Genomic DNA, 17,053 nt, shown 5'->3' on the forward strand with positions numbered 1-17,053 from the left:
GCCGTACCTGGTGTCCCCAACAAGGAAATGTCAGGAGTAGCAAAGTAAGGCAGTCAGCCAGCCTTCAGGTTTGCCTCACTGGCTTCTAAGCCCTCCGGTTGGTAGTTCTCATATGAGATCTCAGGGATTGTCGTAAGGGAACCTTGGGTGGCTTGAATCCCGATAAAACATCCTGCAAAGCGAAAGCGAAAGAACAGCGCAGGCACGCAAGGTACCAAGGGAAAGCTTGTGGAGGAAGTGGGGGAGGCTTTGGCCTCTCCCGCCAGCCACCCTAAACAAACAAAACAGTAAAGGTAGCAATCTGCTCTATCACGGTCCCAATTTTAGCCATCCGAAGGAACTAACAGTTAACATTTTCAACTTCCGTTTTCACCCTGAATCCATCACTCACTCGCAGAGATGGCCATTTTTTTTAAAGATTTTTTTTGATGTGGACCATTTTTACAGTCTTTTGATTGAATTTGTTACAGTATTGCTTCTGTTTTGTTTCTTTTTTGGCCACGAGGCATGTGGGATCTTAGCTCCCCTGCCAGGGATTGAACCCTCACCCCCTGCACTGGAAGGCGAAGTCTTAACCACCGGAGTGCCAGGGAAGTCCAGAGATGGCCATTTTTAATGATTTTTAAGTTCCACAAGTAGTTAACATTTATTTTCAACAGTATACATATTCATGTCCTGTTTTATCGACTGTAGATGGTATCTATTGCCTTCAGGCCATGAGTTATGAAGAACTCAGTGCAGTTTCTTTACTACCTTTATACCCACCACTCTCCCTTCCCTCTTGCACAGGCTCCGGACGCACAGGCTCAGCGGCCATGGCTCACGGGCCCAGCTGCTCCGCGGCATGTGGGATCTTCCCGGACCGGGGCACAAACCCGTGTCCCCTGCATCGGCAGGCGGACTCTCAACCACTGCGCCACCAGGGAAGCCTTCACCAGTACGGTACTTTTAAAAAAAATCAGCGTGACCCTACAGTGACACATCATAATCACCCACAGTCCATAGTTTACATTATGGTTCACTCCTGGTGTCGTATATTCTATGGGTTTGGGCAAACGTATAAGGATACGTATCCATCATTGCAATATCATACAGTTATTTTCACTGCTCTAAAAATCCTCTGTGCTTTGCCTATTCATCCCTCCTTCCCTTCAAGCCCTGGTGATCACTGATCTTTTTTACTGTCTCAGTTTTGCCTTTTGCAGAATGTCATCTAGTTGGAGTCACACGGTATGTAACCTTTTCAGATGGGCTTCTTTCACTTAGTAACGTGCATTTAAGGTACCTCCTTGTCTTTCCGTGGCTTAATAGCTCACTTCTTTTTAGTGTTGAATAATAACCCATTGTCTGGGTGTACCACAGTCTATTTACCCATTCACTTACTGAAGGACGTCTTGGTTGCTTCCAAGTTTTGGCAGTTGTGAATAAAGCTGCTATAAACATCTCTATGCAAGTTACTGTGTAGACATAAGTTTTCAACTCCTCTGGTTAAAGACCAGCTTTTAAAAAATAGATTTTTCACTCTTTACTTTTTGCTCTACATCGTAGGGGATTTTTTCAAGATTATCTTCTAGGTTGCTGTCTTGGTCCTCACCGTACCTTTTCTATTATCCAGCCAGTCCATCCAGTAATTAACTTTGGTCAGATTCGTTTATTTGGCTTATGTCTTTCTCATATCAGCCTATATTATTTTATGGATGTAAAATATTCTCAAGTAATTTTGATGGTCCTAATCAGTTTTTATTAAAAAATTAAATCTGTGTTTCCTGAACTTTTTTTCTTCCTTCCTGGGTCAGTTGTGTTTGTTCATCTTGACCCTTCACTGTTTTGGTTTTCTGTAATTATCTGGTGCAGCTGGTCTAAACGTAATTTGTGGCAGTTTGTATTTTCCAAAGATGGGCACACGAAACTATCCCCTCTCATATGCTCTTCTTTTTTTTTTTTTTTTTTTTTTTTTTTTTTTTGCGGTACGCGGACCTTTCACTGTCGTGGCCTCTCCCGCTGCGGAGCACAGGCTCCGGACACGCAGGCTCAGCGGCCATGGCTCACGGGCCCAGCCGCTCCGCGGCATGTGGGATCTTCCCGGACCAGGGCACGAACCCGTGTCCCCTGCATCAGCAGGCGGACTCTCAACCACTGCGCCACCAGGGAAGCCCTAATATACTCTTCTTAAACCTGATGCTTACACTGTTCCATCAAGAAGTGGGTCTATGTTCTTTCCCCTTGAACTGTCTGCAGTGGAAGTGATGCTATACGACTTCCAAAGCTAAGTCATAAAGACAATTCAGTATCTGCCTGGCTACTTCTCGGGATATGTCCCTTTGGAGCCCTGAGCTGCCATGTAAGAAGCCAAACTGCCCTGAAGCCACCACACTGGAGAGACCATCTGTAGAAACCACACAGAGATACCAAGCAGCCCCTGGTGATCTAGCCCCCATGTTTGAACTGCTCCAGTGCTGAGAAGAGCAGACACAGCTGTCTCTAGTGAATTCTGCCTCAACTGTAGATTTGTAAGCAAATAAATATTGTCATTGTTTTAAGTTTTTGGTCGTTTGCAGCCCAGCAATACATGGCCAGAACACTGCTGTTAATCCCGTGATGGCCTCCCAGCTGCCCTTCCCTGTGGACTCCCACCCTCAAGCTTCTCTCATCCTCGGGAAGGATTGCTCTTTATCTGAGTGATTCCTCTCTATTCTTTTCTGTCTTCACCAAATTCCATTTTGCTTCTACCTTTTAGAATTCCCGCCCCCCCCCGCCCCCAGTTTTAGCTCTGCTCCTGGCTCCTTTATTTTGTTTTCCTTCATAGTTGTGGTTTCAGTGGTATAAAAAAATTTCTTTTATCTTCTCAACAGACCTTGAGTGGCCAAATTCTGTGCACCATTGACCAGAAGCCTTGAAAAAGTAACACACACACACACACACACACACACACACACACACACACACACATATGTATGTTTTCAAAATGGAACAAAAACTCTGAGTAGAAGTAACAAAGAAAAATTTTTGGTCATTCACACACAATGAGTTTTTAAGTACTGGGCTGAGAATTGAAGGAGGAAGTGAACGTTCAGCATGATGGAAAGCAAGGTTCCGGTATGAAAAGACTCCTTTATTTTGGTGAGAACACTTAACATGAGATCTATCCTCTTGGCAAGTTTTCAGTGTTTAGTATATTATTGTTGACTGTTGGTACAATGTTATAGTGCACATCTCTTCTTACTTAACTAATTCTTCTTAACTGAAACATCATGCCTGTTGACGAGTAACTCCCCATATCCCCCTCCTCCTGGCCCCTGGTAACTGCTATTCCAGTCATTGCTTTTATGAATTTGACTGTTTTAGAAACGTCATAGAAGTGGAATCATGCAATACGTGTCTTTCTGCGACTGGCTATTGCACTTGGTATAATGTCCTCCAGGTCCACCCATGTTGTCACACATGGTATAATCTCCTTCTTTTCAAAGGCTGAATAGTATTCTGATGTATGTATGTACCACATGCCCCCAGTCAATGGAAAACACACGGAGAAGCCAAGAGTTTTCCATGAACCTTCAAGAGCCTGCTTGCCCTTATCTCCTCTGGGGAAAATATTCCTACAAGGGGCTTTCTTCCAAGAGTTGTCGTATAATTTGAAAAATGAACTCACGTCTCAGGTCATGTGTCATTGGATCAGAAATGGCACCAAAGCTGTCTGAACATGAGAAACTCCACCCTCTGAGGCTGTGTGGGGTGTGAAACTGTTCAGAAGAGCATTCCACTCTGCTCGGTGAAGAGCTGACCAATCATAAGCCCTTTGGGGGGAAATATATATTCTAAATGAACAAACATAAAGACGGGTACTTGACTCGGGCTATCTCCTGAGCCTCAAGTCTCCGTGAACATTGATCAAAGAAGCATTGGGATGTAGATAGATTACATGGTTGGGGAAAGGTACCATGCTACCTCAGATTCCCTTGTATCCTTGCAATAACCTCCAATCTCAAAAGGAATCTCTGGGCATGTTTGCCAGGGACAACTTAAAGGAAACAGACTAATAGGGTGAGTGTAACAACCAAATTTAGAGTTTATGATTTACTTCTCTGTTCAGCATTAGGGCTTTGGAGAGGGCAACACACCTGTCATTGTTTGCAAAACACAAAGTGATTTGTAAATGGAGCTGAAGTCCTTGTTGAGGAACAGTGGGTGTTTGTTTTCATCTGACCATCTGCCTCAGAGCCAATTGTTGAGAGGTGTCTTGTTTAAAATACAAAAATCTGGTTGCACTGGATACCTGATTAACTAGACTCTTGAGGGAGGGAGTCCTGGAAATTTGCATTTTATGTTTCCTGAAGTTTGAGAACCCATAAAATACAGGGAGCTTTCTTCGGAGGGTGTGTGTGTGTGTGTCTGGCATATGCACATCTGTGTGCCAAGGGTTTGTGGTAGCCATTCTTAGAAGAGATGGGGCCAATGCCATTGCCTAGAACATAAGGTGAAATCAGCATTTTATATCCAAAAGCTCAAATGACTCTTTGGGAAGCTCCCTTTGGGAATAAGAAGGAGGCAAGTGATGTCAGTTCCACCAGACTGCAGAGCCCACACAGAGGCAGACCCTTTGAGGAGGGATGACCTCATGGGAGCATGTCTGTAAGAACTGGGTTCAAATATTGTGGAGTGCAGTGAAGGGCTCCGTGGGTCAAGGAAAGGAACAGACATCATCTACCTTTCTTCAGGGATGCACTGTCTAGGGCATGGAATTGGGCAAGCAAGAATCCACTCCCACCATCAGCAACCCCACTTGACAGACCATGAGCTGGGCTATTTACCTGCCCACACAGGTGTGGCTCTATGGGTGGTCGACATATTAGAATATGTTTGTAATGGCGGCTCATTAGCCACTGCCTCAATCCTCCGCCCACTCAAGTGTCCCCTCTACCGCGATGACTCTGACCTGGCTTCCCCACCCTCCCCTCCAGTATCCATGATCTAATGAACAAAGGTTAGGTTCAGGAATGATGGAGGTCCCAGCACCCTACACTGGCACTGCCGCTTGCTTGTCTTCTGATCGGTTGATACCCACGGTATACAGATGGTTGATACCCACGGTATACAGATGGTTCAATATTTTGCGTCACCCCGTGTAGTGCAATGACATCAAGTAGTAGCTTGGAACATTAGCAGCTCTGGTCAACTCTGGACTCAGAAGTCAGGATGCTTCCTGTTGGAAGTCGAGCAGACCCCCTTCTTGGATCCTAAGATCCCCTCTAGAATCCTGCATGCAAGGTAGAGAGAGCACCTCGACAGACAGATACCAGACTCCCTTCTAATCTTGATCTATAAGGCTGTGAACGGGTCCTAATTCAATTTTAAAAATAAAGACATAAAGTTGCTGCTAACCCAGGGATCAGGAAGCAATTCATACTGGTTAAATAAGCATAAGGAATTATTATTCTTATTAAATTACCACATATGTCACAGAAAGGTTACTGACAACAGATCATCAGGGACTGTGGTTTTCCTGGCCCATTTGAAGGTCAGACCAGTAGAACAAACACTTCAAGAAGGTTTTCTTTTTTTCTGTTTTGTTCACTGGGATCGCAATGCCTAGGACCTAGGACAGTGCCTGACGCATAAGTGAGTCCTTGATCCATTTTTGCTATTATTATTATTTTTACTGCCACGATTACCATTACTAACGAACACTCACCCAACTGTCTAGTAATGATTACCTCTCTGGAGAGGGAGTGACGCTGGGGTGCCAGGGAGGGGATAGTGATTCATATTTTCTACTTTATACACATCTGTGTGGTTCAAAGCATTTACACCAATCAGAGGCTACTTCTATTATATATATATTATGTAAATTATTTTATAAAAAATACCTCTCATGTCAAAATTTATTTCCCCAAGTGCCTTTATCTTCTCTTACAAGCAACCAGTGCAATAACAATGAACGCTTTTTAAAAAAATCTGAAAGGTCGATTCAAGTGTTTCTGTTCCACAGCATATTTTTGGCCCCAGAGCAGTATGTGGAACCCCATGTTATTAACAGAGTTTTCTTTGGATGCCCTGAGTCAGTCTTCCCTCAGCACACTCGCAGGGCAGACCACCTGCCCGGGTCTGGTCAACGCCGGGGGCGTTTTGGACGGACGTGTCTATCCTGAAAGCTTCCAGGCCGCCTTTGAACTTGTCTTGGCAGCCAATGAAAATCTCCCGGAGCATCCCAGACGATCCCGCTGCGCGTGGGAGCAGTGGTCCCTCCTCTCGCAGCCAGGAGGAGCCCTGCAGTGCGCCCGGCAGCCGCCAGCTGGAGCTCAAAGGCAGCGGCGCCTCTCCGAGACCGCGGGGAGCCTCGCAGCGGGGGGCGCGTCTGCTCCGCCCGCCCCTCTGCCTGCGTGCATCCCGCCTGCCCGAATCAGAGGCATCCTTTCCGAAGCTGGACGAAGTTGTTCACCTCCATCTCCCTTTTCTACGCTTGTCTCTTTATTCCATTACCAAAGGTTGCTTTAGGACTTTAATAAAACCAAACTGAAACGTTGTCAGAGAAGAGGGATCCGAACGTGGAGAGGACTGGAAACTGGCGTTCATTCATTGGGAAACATTTACAGATCCCCCTACCAGGGGTCAGACCCGCAGCTGGAGGCTTGGGACGCCAAGTTGAGTAAGACAATCCCTGCCTTCAGAGGGCCTCAGGCTTGTAAATAATAGTAGGGTAAAAGACGGTTTCAGGGAAACCATCTGGTTCTGCTTTTGACTGAAGCACCAAATAATAGATGTCACATGTCAAGGAGAGGCGTCAGGTCGCAGTGCAGGACGTGCAGAAAGGGATGGCTTGGAGGTGCTGGACTCCTCCCACTGAGGGTAGGAAAGGGACCCAGAGGGGGAAATTAAAGGAAAAAGTGTTTGGAGAGAGAACCCTGGATGAGTTGAGTCCTTTCGTTCTCATTAACTTAAACCTAGGGAAAGGGGCTTTAAAGGGGCCCCTTGGAGAGGCCGCCTGGGAAATCTAAAACGTGTGGCACTGGGTTGACTAGCTGTTCCGACTGAAGAGAAAAAGGTGTTACCACACTGGGGGCAATCTTATCCCCACAGTTTGTGAAGGCAAATTTCAGTGAGTGTTCTCAGGGGACCAGATGTGGATCCCCTGTGGAGAGAACCGCAGTGGGGCTGTCTTAGGTCTTGTCTGTGGCGACCTCCTGGTGGAGTGAGGAGATCTCAGCAGAAAAAAGGCTCCTGGGTGCTCTGATTCTAAAAGAAGGCAGCCTTAAGCCACCTGCTGAAATAGAGATGCACTTGCCTGAATCCAGTGAACTGCAGGTGAGATATTTCCAGCGCTCCGTGAGGGAAACCGTCAGCCTGAAATATCTACCGCACCCAGAGAGCGCCAGCACCTACTATCGCCTTGTGTGTCAGGTCAACACTTTCCAGCCCCCCACACCCGGCTCCCTGCGTCCAGAGAGGCCTGGAACAGACTCTCCCTCACATCCCTCAGGAAGAACCAGCCCAGCTGACACCTTGATCTCAGACTTCCAGCCTCCAGGCTGTAAAACAAAACATTTCTGTTGTTTAAGCCACCCAGTCTGTGATCCTTTTTCACAGCAGCCCTGGGAAGCGAATACACCGGGAAACAGAAGCAGACAATCTTGTCCTATATCCCTTCCCAAAGGTCCAGTCTGCAGCTGGCTCAAACTAGGCAGCAGGAGAAATTTTACCGGAAATAATTTTTTTGTCAGTTTCTTAAAACTGAATATATTTGTTACTGAACCTGAAGTGTGTGCAGCCATTTAAAGTGACAGCAGGTTGTTTTTTATGGTGTAAGAATAACGGGTGCAGGGGAAGAACCACTGCACAGAGCAATGGCCTAGCAAGGGGGCGGGATGCTGGGTGCCGCAATAAAGGGGTGCATTTCCTGGTGAGAAGATAAACCCGATAAGAGACCAACAGTAATTTATTTGCTTTTTAGTACTGCTGTGCTGCGGTATTGAAAATGTCAGTGATAAAATACTCCTCCTACCTGGGGGGCCACTCCTGCCACTCCCACCATTGCCCCAGATTGGATTTGAAGGACAGGACAGTGGGAAATAGGAAAAAAACAAAAGAACTAATGTCGAATCTGGTGGTTTTTCAGCTGGGGGCAATCTTGTCCCTGAGGAATATCTGGCCGTGTCTGGAGCCGTTCTTGATTGTCATAATGGGGCGAGGGTGTGGTGCCAGTGCCTAGTAGATGGAGTCCAGGGATGCCTTTAAAGATCCTACAGCACACAGAAAAGCTGCCCATGCACAGAATTACGAGGCCCCAAATGCCAGTACTGCTGTGGTTGAGAAACCCCGGCTCCAACACTGAAACCACTGTATGTATCCTAAGGGCTCCTAAAGTGGCTGTGAGGATAGCCGAGAGAGAGGACCCCCAGGGCGTGTGGTTGTAGAATGGGAATGCTTAGGAGGGGACTGGGTCAGTCACTTACTGGGCGGCGTGCCTGTCACAGGAACACGCAAGAGGGAATTTCCACGTTAGGCTTCGGGATCCCAGATGTGAGAAGTAACGACAGTGGGATTAAAGGAGCACTTTCTGTGGGCAGAGCCCTGTGCTGAGGCGTCGTTGTGTTGTTTCATTTGACTCTCGTGACAGCCCCGAGAAGCAGGTATTATTTCCATCTAGGCTCAGAGAGGTGAAGTAATTTGCCAGGAGTCGGAAGGGAGAAAATTGGGATGCAAACCTGCTCCCGCTTGACTCCAAAGGGCAGGCTTTTGTTACCCCCAAACTGGACTCACCTCTTGGTGGGTGTTGAGCCCCAAAGCACAACTAAGCCAAAGATGGGGAGAAGGAAGGATTTATCACTTGCAACAAGTAAGGAGGACACTGGGGATCTTTTCCCAAAGCAGCGTCTCCCTAAACAGCAAAGGGAGACATTTTAAATTGAGTACATGCATATTCACGAAGGGGCTTGAGCAGAAGGGAATGCGGGATAGAATTGGGGCAGAGGTGGCCAGAATCCAGTCTTTGGTTGATTTAAGTCAGGAGGGTTGGAAAAGGTCAACATCATCATTCCTTGGGTTCTGACCAGTCTGGGATCTCAGCATGTTGTTACCCTCCTCCACCGCGGTGGGGCCTTAGTTTCTGCAAAACTTGGAGATCTGTGTCAGGTTGTTAGGTAGATCCCTTGAGGAGGAACTAGGACTCTGTTTTGTTGCTGAACTATTGCTTTCTTGACTGCTTTTCTTTTGTTCCTGTCTTCCCTTGTTTCTTCAGATCATTAGTTACTGAGACCTGCTCAAAGATCAACATTGTGGCCAGGCTTAGATCACGAAATGGCTTAGACCAAAAATGGCTTCTCTTATGTCAAGAAAGCCAGGCCTAGTTCTCTTTCTCCAGGACCGCCACCCCCTTCCCTATCTGCTTACAATTTTACCCCCGAAACCATAACACTGACCGGTAATCAAATCCACCGAAAAGCACAGATGACCTGGATGGAGAGATCTATTTGAAAAAAGTTAATGCTTCTATCCAGTACCTGTATTCTTTTCTTTTTCTATTGTTTCTTCTACTTTGTTGCATTTTATTTCATTTCTTTACCTCACTTGGTTCCTTTCAGAGACAGTTGAAACTAAAGCCCAGAGGAGGGAAGTGACTTGCCCAAGGTCACTGTTTAGGTTTTAAAGCCAGAATAAGAACTTTTTATTCAAGGTAAGGCTTTTCCTTGCCAGCAGAGTGCTCTTTGCATCACCCCGAGCGTCTGTTTAGTATCTGTTTTCCACCCTTGGAATTCTCAAATCATTGACTTTTCTTACAACGGGGTGGACGAGTTCAGTTTTAGAATAATGAGGAGTGTTCCTTCTAAAGAGAATTCCCTAACTGGTTCTTGCTTCCCTTTTCCTGAGGTTGATGCTCTTTTTAAAAGACAAAGCTGGCATTCTGCCCCTTGTCAATTTTGAAGGGCTCTCTCTATGACCTGGGCTGATGTCCATGGCTAAGGAAAGATTCTGGCTCTTTGACTGACTTGGCCAAGATGCGGCCATGTCCTGTGGAGAAGGCTCAGGTGCTGTCATTTTAAAATGCTGTGAAACTGATAATTAGGCCAGTGGGAACATATGGAATGTGTCACACCCGTCTTATTCCTTGTCCAAAACTATTATCTCATTAGACAAATATGAGGCTGACAAAACAGACAGCTAAGAGATGAGACCTTAACCACTCATTTTCTCAGAATGACTTTATTAGTTTAAGTAGAAATGGTGCCTGTTCTTAAGATTACAACTGAAAATCATGTCGCTAGCTGTGATATTTCCTCCTCCGTGCCTCAGTTTTCTTCTCTCTCTCTTTCTTTTTTTGAGATCGACACAGCACAAGCTTTATTCAGTGGCCAAAGAATGGAGGATCTGGAACTAAGTTCACAGATCAACTTCTCACCCACCTGGGGAGAGTTATTTATTTTATTGTATTTATTTATTTTCTAATTTTTTAAACTTTTTATTTTATATTAGAGTATAGTTGATTAACAATGTTGTGTTAGTTTCAAGTGTACAGCAAAGTGATTCAGCTATACATATACATGTATCTATTCTTTTTCAAATTCTTTTTCTGATAGCCAAAACTAGAATGGTCTTCAAGGATGCGTCCAGGTCTGATGCCATAGAGTTTTCCATTTCTTATACAACAGCCATGTAGCAAACAAATGGGTTATTCTGATCACTTGCCTTGTCCTCTTCATCCACATTCCCAGGACAATGGGATTCCTGACCTTTACGCATGACTTGGGAATATATCTGAGCACATGATCCTGCATTCCCATTTTTATTATTTATTTATTTATTTATTTACATATTTTTTAACATCTTTATTGGAGTATAATTGCCTTACATTGTTGTTTTAGTTTCTGCTGTATAACAAAGTGAATCAGCTGTACGTATACATATATCCCCATATCCCCTCCCTCTTGCATCTCCCTCCCACCCTCCCTATCCCACCCGTCTTAGGTGGTCACAAAGCACGGAGCTGATCTCCCTGTGCTATGTGGCTGCTTCCCACTAGCCATCTATTTTACATTTGGTAGTGTATATATGTCCATGCCACTCCCTCACTTCGTCCCAGCTTACCCTTCCCCCTCCCGGTGTCCTCAAGTCCATTCTCTACATCTGCGTCTTTATTCCTGTCCTGCCCCTAGGTTCTTCAGAACCTTTTTTTTTTCTCTTTTTAGATTCCGTATATATGTGTTAGCATACGGTATTTGTTTGTCTCTTTCTGACTTACTTCACTCTGTATGACAGATTCTGGGTCCATCCACCTCACTACAAATAACTCAACTTCGTTTCTTTTTATGGCTGAGTAATATTCCATTGTATATATGTGCCACATCTTTATCCATTCATCTGTCGATGGACACTTAGGTTGCTTCCATGTCCTGGGTATTGTGAATAAAGCTGCAATGAACATTGTGGTACATGACTCTTTTTGAATTATGGTTTTCTCAGGGTATATGCTCAGTAGTGGGGTTGCTGGGCCATATGGTAGTTCTACTTTTAGTTTTTTAAGGAACCTCCATACTGTTCTCCATAGTGGCTGTATCAATTTGCATTCCCACCAACAGTGTAGAAGGGTTCTTTTTTCTCCACATCCTCTCCAGCATTTATTGTTTGTAGATTTTTTTGATGATGGCCATTCTGACTGGTGTGAAGTGATACCTCATTGTAGTTTTGATTTGCATTTCTCTAATGATTAGTGATGTTGAGCATCCTTTGATGTGTCTGTTGGCAATCTGTATATCTTCTTTGGAGAATTGTCCATTTAGGTATTCTGCCCATTTTTGGATTGGGTTGTTTGTTTTTTTGATATTGAGCTGCATGAGCTGCTTGTATATTTTGGAGATTAATCGTTTGTCAGTTGCTTCATTGGCAAATATTTTCTCCCATTCTGAGGGTTGTCTTTTCGTCTTGTGTATGGTTTGCTTTGCTTTGCAAAAGATTTTAAGTTTCATTAGGTCCCATTTGTTTATTTTTGTTTCCATTTCTCTAGGAGGTGGGTCGAAAAGGATCTTGCTGTGATTTATGTCTTAGGGTATTCTGCCTATGTTTTCCTCTAAGAGTTTTACAGTGTCTGACCTTACATTTAGGTCTTTAATCCATTTTGAGTTTATTTTTGTGTATGGTGTTAGGGAGTGTTCTAATTTCATTCTTTTACATGTACCTGTCCAGTTTTCCCAGCACCACTGATTGAAGAGGCTGTCTTTTCTCCACTCTATATTCTTGCCTCCTTTATCAAAGATAAGGTGACCATAGATGTGTGGGTTTATCTCTGGGCTTTCTATCCTGTTCCATTGATCTGTCTTTCTGTTTTTGTGCCAGTACCATACTGTCTTGATTACTGTAGCTTTGTAGTATAGTCTGAAGTCAGGGAGCCTGATTCCTCCAGCTGCGTTTCTCTTTCTCAAGATTGCTTTGGCTATTCGGGGTCCTTTGTGTTTCCATACAAATTGTGAAATTTTTTGTTCTAGTTCTGTGAAAAATGCCATTGGTAGTTTGATAAGGATTGCATTGAATCTGTAGATTGCTTTGGGTAGTATAGTCATTTTCACAATGTTGATTCTTCCAATCCAAGAACATGGTATATCTCTCCATCTGTTTGTATAATTTTAATTTCTTTCATCAGTGTCTTATAGTTTTCTGTGTACAGGTCTTTTTTCTCCTTAGGTATGTTTATTCCTAGGTATTTTATCCTTTTTGTTGCAGTGGTAAATGGGAGTGTTTCCTTAATTTCTCTTACAGATTTTTCAACTTTAATGTATAGGAAAAATTCCCATTTTTAAAACTTAACTCTAGATAAAGTTCAAAGGGAAGAGTACCCACAGGACTTTGTACATGATGGACTGACTCCAGAAGAAAATGCCTCTTCAGTTAAAATATCAAATAAGGGTGGTATCCTTACCCCTATTTTACAAATGAGAAACTGAGCGCCTGAATTGCTAACCAAATGTCCTGAGTCGCTATGTTCCAGAAATAATAACTAACATTTAGTGAATGTGAATGCTGTACCGGGTGCTATAATAAGAGTTTCATGTGAATTCATTTACTCTTCACAATAACCTTTTGAGGCTGATAGCAATATTACCTCCCTTTACAGTAATTAGAGGCACAGAGAAGTTAGACAGCTTGCACAGTTCACACAGCTGATAGGTAGAGGAGCTGTGATCAGAAGGTTCATTCTATACTATGAACACTATACACAAAAAGTGTATCATCTTGCCTTTCATTATCTTACTTAATATAATTTACTATTATTTTATTTAATTCTCACTTTAGTGCTATGAATTAGGTACTATCAGTAGTGTGCCAGTAAATGTCTAACAACTGGCTCTCCAGGGAAGGGTAAGTTGTAGCCTAAATTGTAGTGTTTGCCAATTTCCATGGTGCAAATACTCCCAGAGTGGTTAATTTCAAACTACCAATGAGAATCGATGAACTCGGAGTTGGGAAGAAATGTTCTCCATTATATGGTATTTCCATCCTATGGATACACTACTTGTAAATAGCTTCAAGAATATAGCCAAGGGCTTCCCTGGTGGCACAGTGGTTAGGAATCTGCCTGCCAATGTAGGGAACACGGGTTCGAGCCCTGGTGTGGGAAGGTCCCACATGCCGCGGAGCGGCTACGCCCGTGAGCCACAACTACTGAGGCTGCGCGTCTGGAGCCTGTGCTCTGCAACGGGAGAGGCCGCCACAGTGAGAGGCCCGCGCACCGCGATGAAGTGTGGCCCCCGCTCGCCACAACTGGAGAAAGCCCTCGCACAGAAACGAAGACTCAACACAGCAAAATAAATAAATAAATAAATTTATTTTAAAAAGAAAAGAATATAGCTAATAGTAAACTGTATTAAAGTGATTAGGAAACGATGTTTTGAATATCTATTTGAATATTTATGCCTTTCTTTTTCATGAAATGTATTTAACTATAACTGAGCAAAGGAAGCTCTAGAATAATACCTACAACATGTTCCCATTTTTGTGCATAAGAGAAAATTCTCTACCCCGTATATGTGTATAAATGTTTGTTTGATCAAAAAAGAGTAAACTCTTAAAATGGGTTACTTCAGAGATGGGGACTTGAGGATGCCAATAGACAGATTCCCTTTTTCTTATCATACGTCTCTACTAGTTGATGGTTTTACAACCATCATATTGTGCTTTTATGATAAAAAATAATTTATAAAGTTTTCTTTTCTTTTTTTCTTTTTTTTTGGCCCTGCTGCGTGGCTTGCGGAATCTCAGTTCCCCAACCAGGGATTGAACTCGATTGAACTTGGGCAGTGGAAGTGCTGAGTCCTCACCACTGGGAACAACTGATAAAGGGGGTTTTGTGTTTTTTTACTCTGAAACTAGAATCAGGAGGTAAGAAGTGACTTTTCTATTAAATGGTTTTAGAGGTGAAGGAAATTATGATAATTGTAAAGGCTGAGGAATGTTCAACTTTTCATTTTGAAATTAGTTTGTTGACTTGTTCACTGTCTTTCTCTCTAGAACGGAAGGTCCGTGGCAGCCGACACCTAAGTGTGTCCAAAGTCTTGGGCCCAGCCACCAGCATCACTCCCTTACACTAGTATAAGAGCTTCTGAACCCATCTCACTGCTTCTGCTCTTTCCCTCTGTATTAATTTGCTAGGGCTGCCATACCAAAGGACCACAAACTGGGTGGCTCAAAACCACAGAAATGTATTGCCTCACAGTTCTGGAGGCCAGAAGTCCAAGATCAAGGTATTGGCAAGGTTGGGTCCTTCTGAGGCTGTGAGAGAGAATCCGTTCCAGTTCCTGGTGCCTCTCTTCCAGTTCCTGGTGGTTTGCTGGCAATTCCTTGGTGTTCCCTGGCTTGCAGCTGCAACACTTCAGTCTCTGCTTCTGTTGTCCCATGGGTCTCTCCCCTCCTGTGTCTGTGTATCTTCTAGTCTTCTTGAGGAGAAGAAGTCATTTTGGATTAAGGGTCCACCATACTCCACTAAGACCATCTTAACTGATTACATTGGCAATGGCCCTGTTTCCAAAGAAGGCCATTATCTGAGGTACTGGGGGTTAGGACTCCAATGTATCTTTCGTGGGGACACACTTCAACCCATAATGCCTTCCTACAGTCAGTTCTGCATGGAGCTGCCAGAGAAAACTTTTAAAAATATAAACTGGTTCACTCTCCGAGTTCCCCATCATATCAAGACCTGAACTAGGGCAACCATACCCTACTTCCTCTGGTCCCTGCATCTTTCTCCATCCATATCTCTTAGTATTAGGATTCTGAGCTAACCACAATGACTGTCTCTCTATTCCTAGAGCATTCCATGTGCCTTTCCCCTTCAGAGTCTTTGCTGTTCCTTCTGTCTGAAACGTGCTTCCACCAGATGTGTGCCTGGCTCTCATTCTCATGTCCTCCAGGTCTTCCCATCCAGGGCCAACTCCTTTGAGAGGTCTACTCTGACCCTAACCCCTAGAACAGGGACCACTCCTGTGTCTTCTTGTTCAGTTTTCTTTATAATGCTCAGTACTACATGGCATTATGTCTTATATTTATTTGTTTATTATGTTACATATCTCCCCCCTGGAATGTAAGCTCCTCAGGGGAAGGTATTTTTTAAAATTTGAAAACCTTGCAGATATTTTAGTGTACTTTTTAGTTAAATTAAACTTTTGAACAGGTGACTTATTTACATGGTTGAAAGTGAAAATGATATAAAAAGATATCCAGAGAAGGCTCGTTCCCATTTCTGGGAACTATCCAGTTTCTGACTATCCAGTTTCCCTGACCCCCATAGAAAACCATTTTTACTAGTCTCCCAGTATCTCTTCATGCAACTACAACACGTATTTGTATATATGTACATATATATTCTTGTTTTCCCATCTTATACTGAAGATGTCATTTAATCCATAGTTGGCCTCTTGCATTTATGTTCCTTCAAAATATTTCCTGGACATCATTCCATATCAGTTTATATAGAACTTTCTCATTCTTTTTTAAACAGCTCTATAGTATTCCCTTTTGGGAACATACTGGAGTTAACACTTCTCTACTGATAAATACATGTGGCTTCCATCTTTTATTATATACGACAGGGATTTCCATGCTGTATCCCCAGAGTTTTGAAGTCTTTCTGCACAGAGCGGACTGTCAATAAACAATTGTAGAGGATGAAAGATGAATGAACCAATATGAATGAGCCAAGGAGGGTAGTAGGAAAGGAGCCCAAGGGCGGCTCGCAGGTACGCGGTGCTGCACGGAGGCCCCAACAGGTGGCGCTGTAGGCGGCGGGCGCGCCTGGCCGGGGGGGTGGGGGTGGGGGCCCGCCGCTCTTGCCGTGGGCGCAGACGGCAGCGCGGGGACAAGCGTGCGGGGTAGGGCAAGTCATATGACCCGTTCGGCTTCCTGGCTTCGGCCACTGCCGCCGCCAGCCCGTGCCCGCCAGCGTCGAGCCGGGGTCCCGAGGAACCGTTGGGGGGTTCGGGCCGAGGCCCACTTGTGTGGAGGTCGTCGTCACCGCTGCCTGCCCGCTCGCCCGTCCGTCCTTCCTCCCGGCCGCCATCATGCTGGCTCTCATCTCCCGCCTGCTGGACTGGTTCCGCTCGCTCTTCTGGAAGGAGGAGATGGAGCTGACGCTCGTAGGGCTGCAGTACTCGGGCAAGACCACCTTCGTCAATGTCATCGCGGTGAGTGCCCTCCCGCTCACACGCTCACCCGCCCGGGGCGCCGCAGCCCGCGCGTCCGGCTCGGGGTCCGCGGGCAGGCCTGGCTTGGGGGTCCCCTCTGCGCGGCGGGGCTCTCGGGAGTGTGTGTGTGTTGGGGGAGGGAGTAGCCGTGCTTGTCACCTCCCCTAGGGTCAGGACTCGGAGCTTCGCGTGTGTTGGTGGCTGAAGTGTAGCGCTGAGATCGGCAGCTGAAGGGTTAATTCCATTTAGTTGTTTTCTTCCAAGCGCCGTGTTCTTAACGCGGCCGGGGTTTGGAAAGGGTGGAATTGGGCTTGTCACATTTTTAAGGCGCTTGGGGGATTGGGGTTTCCTTCGGGTTTGGTCTGTGAAGGCAGCGGAAGGGTTAACTCCAGCTT

The 17,053-nt window shown here is 44.9% G+C and overlaps 1 protein-coding gene across 1 annotated transcript in view; it reads left to right on the plus strand.

The window, feature by feature from the left end:
• The first annotated feature begins 16,333 nt into the window (after window positions 1–16,333).
• Window positions 16,334–17,053, plus strand: part of ARL8B (ARF like GTPase 8B) — a 65,713-nt gene continuing 64,993 nt past the window's right edge. Inside the window, exon 1 of the mRNA XM_019947626.3 lies at window positions 16,334–16,658. Within this exon, the coding sequence (XP_019803185.2) occupies window positions 16,536–16,658 (123 nt within the window). The 5' untranslated portion in view covers window positions 16,334–16,535. The remainder of the gene's footprint in view (window positions 16,659–17,053) is intronic.

This window comes from Tursiops truncatus, chromosome 10, assembly GCF_011762595.2.
Source record: "Tursiops truncatus isolate mTurTru1 chromosome 10, mTurTru1.mat.Y, whole genome shotgun sequence".
Taxonomy (NCBI): domain Eukaryota; kingdom Metazoa; phylum Chordata; class Mammalia; order Artiodactyla; family Delphinidae; genus Tursiops; species Tursiops truncatus.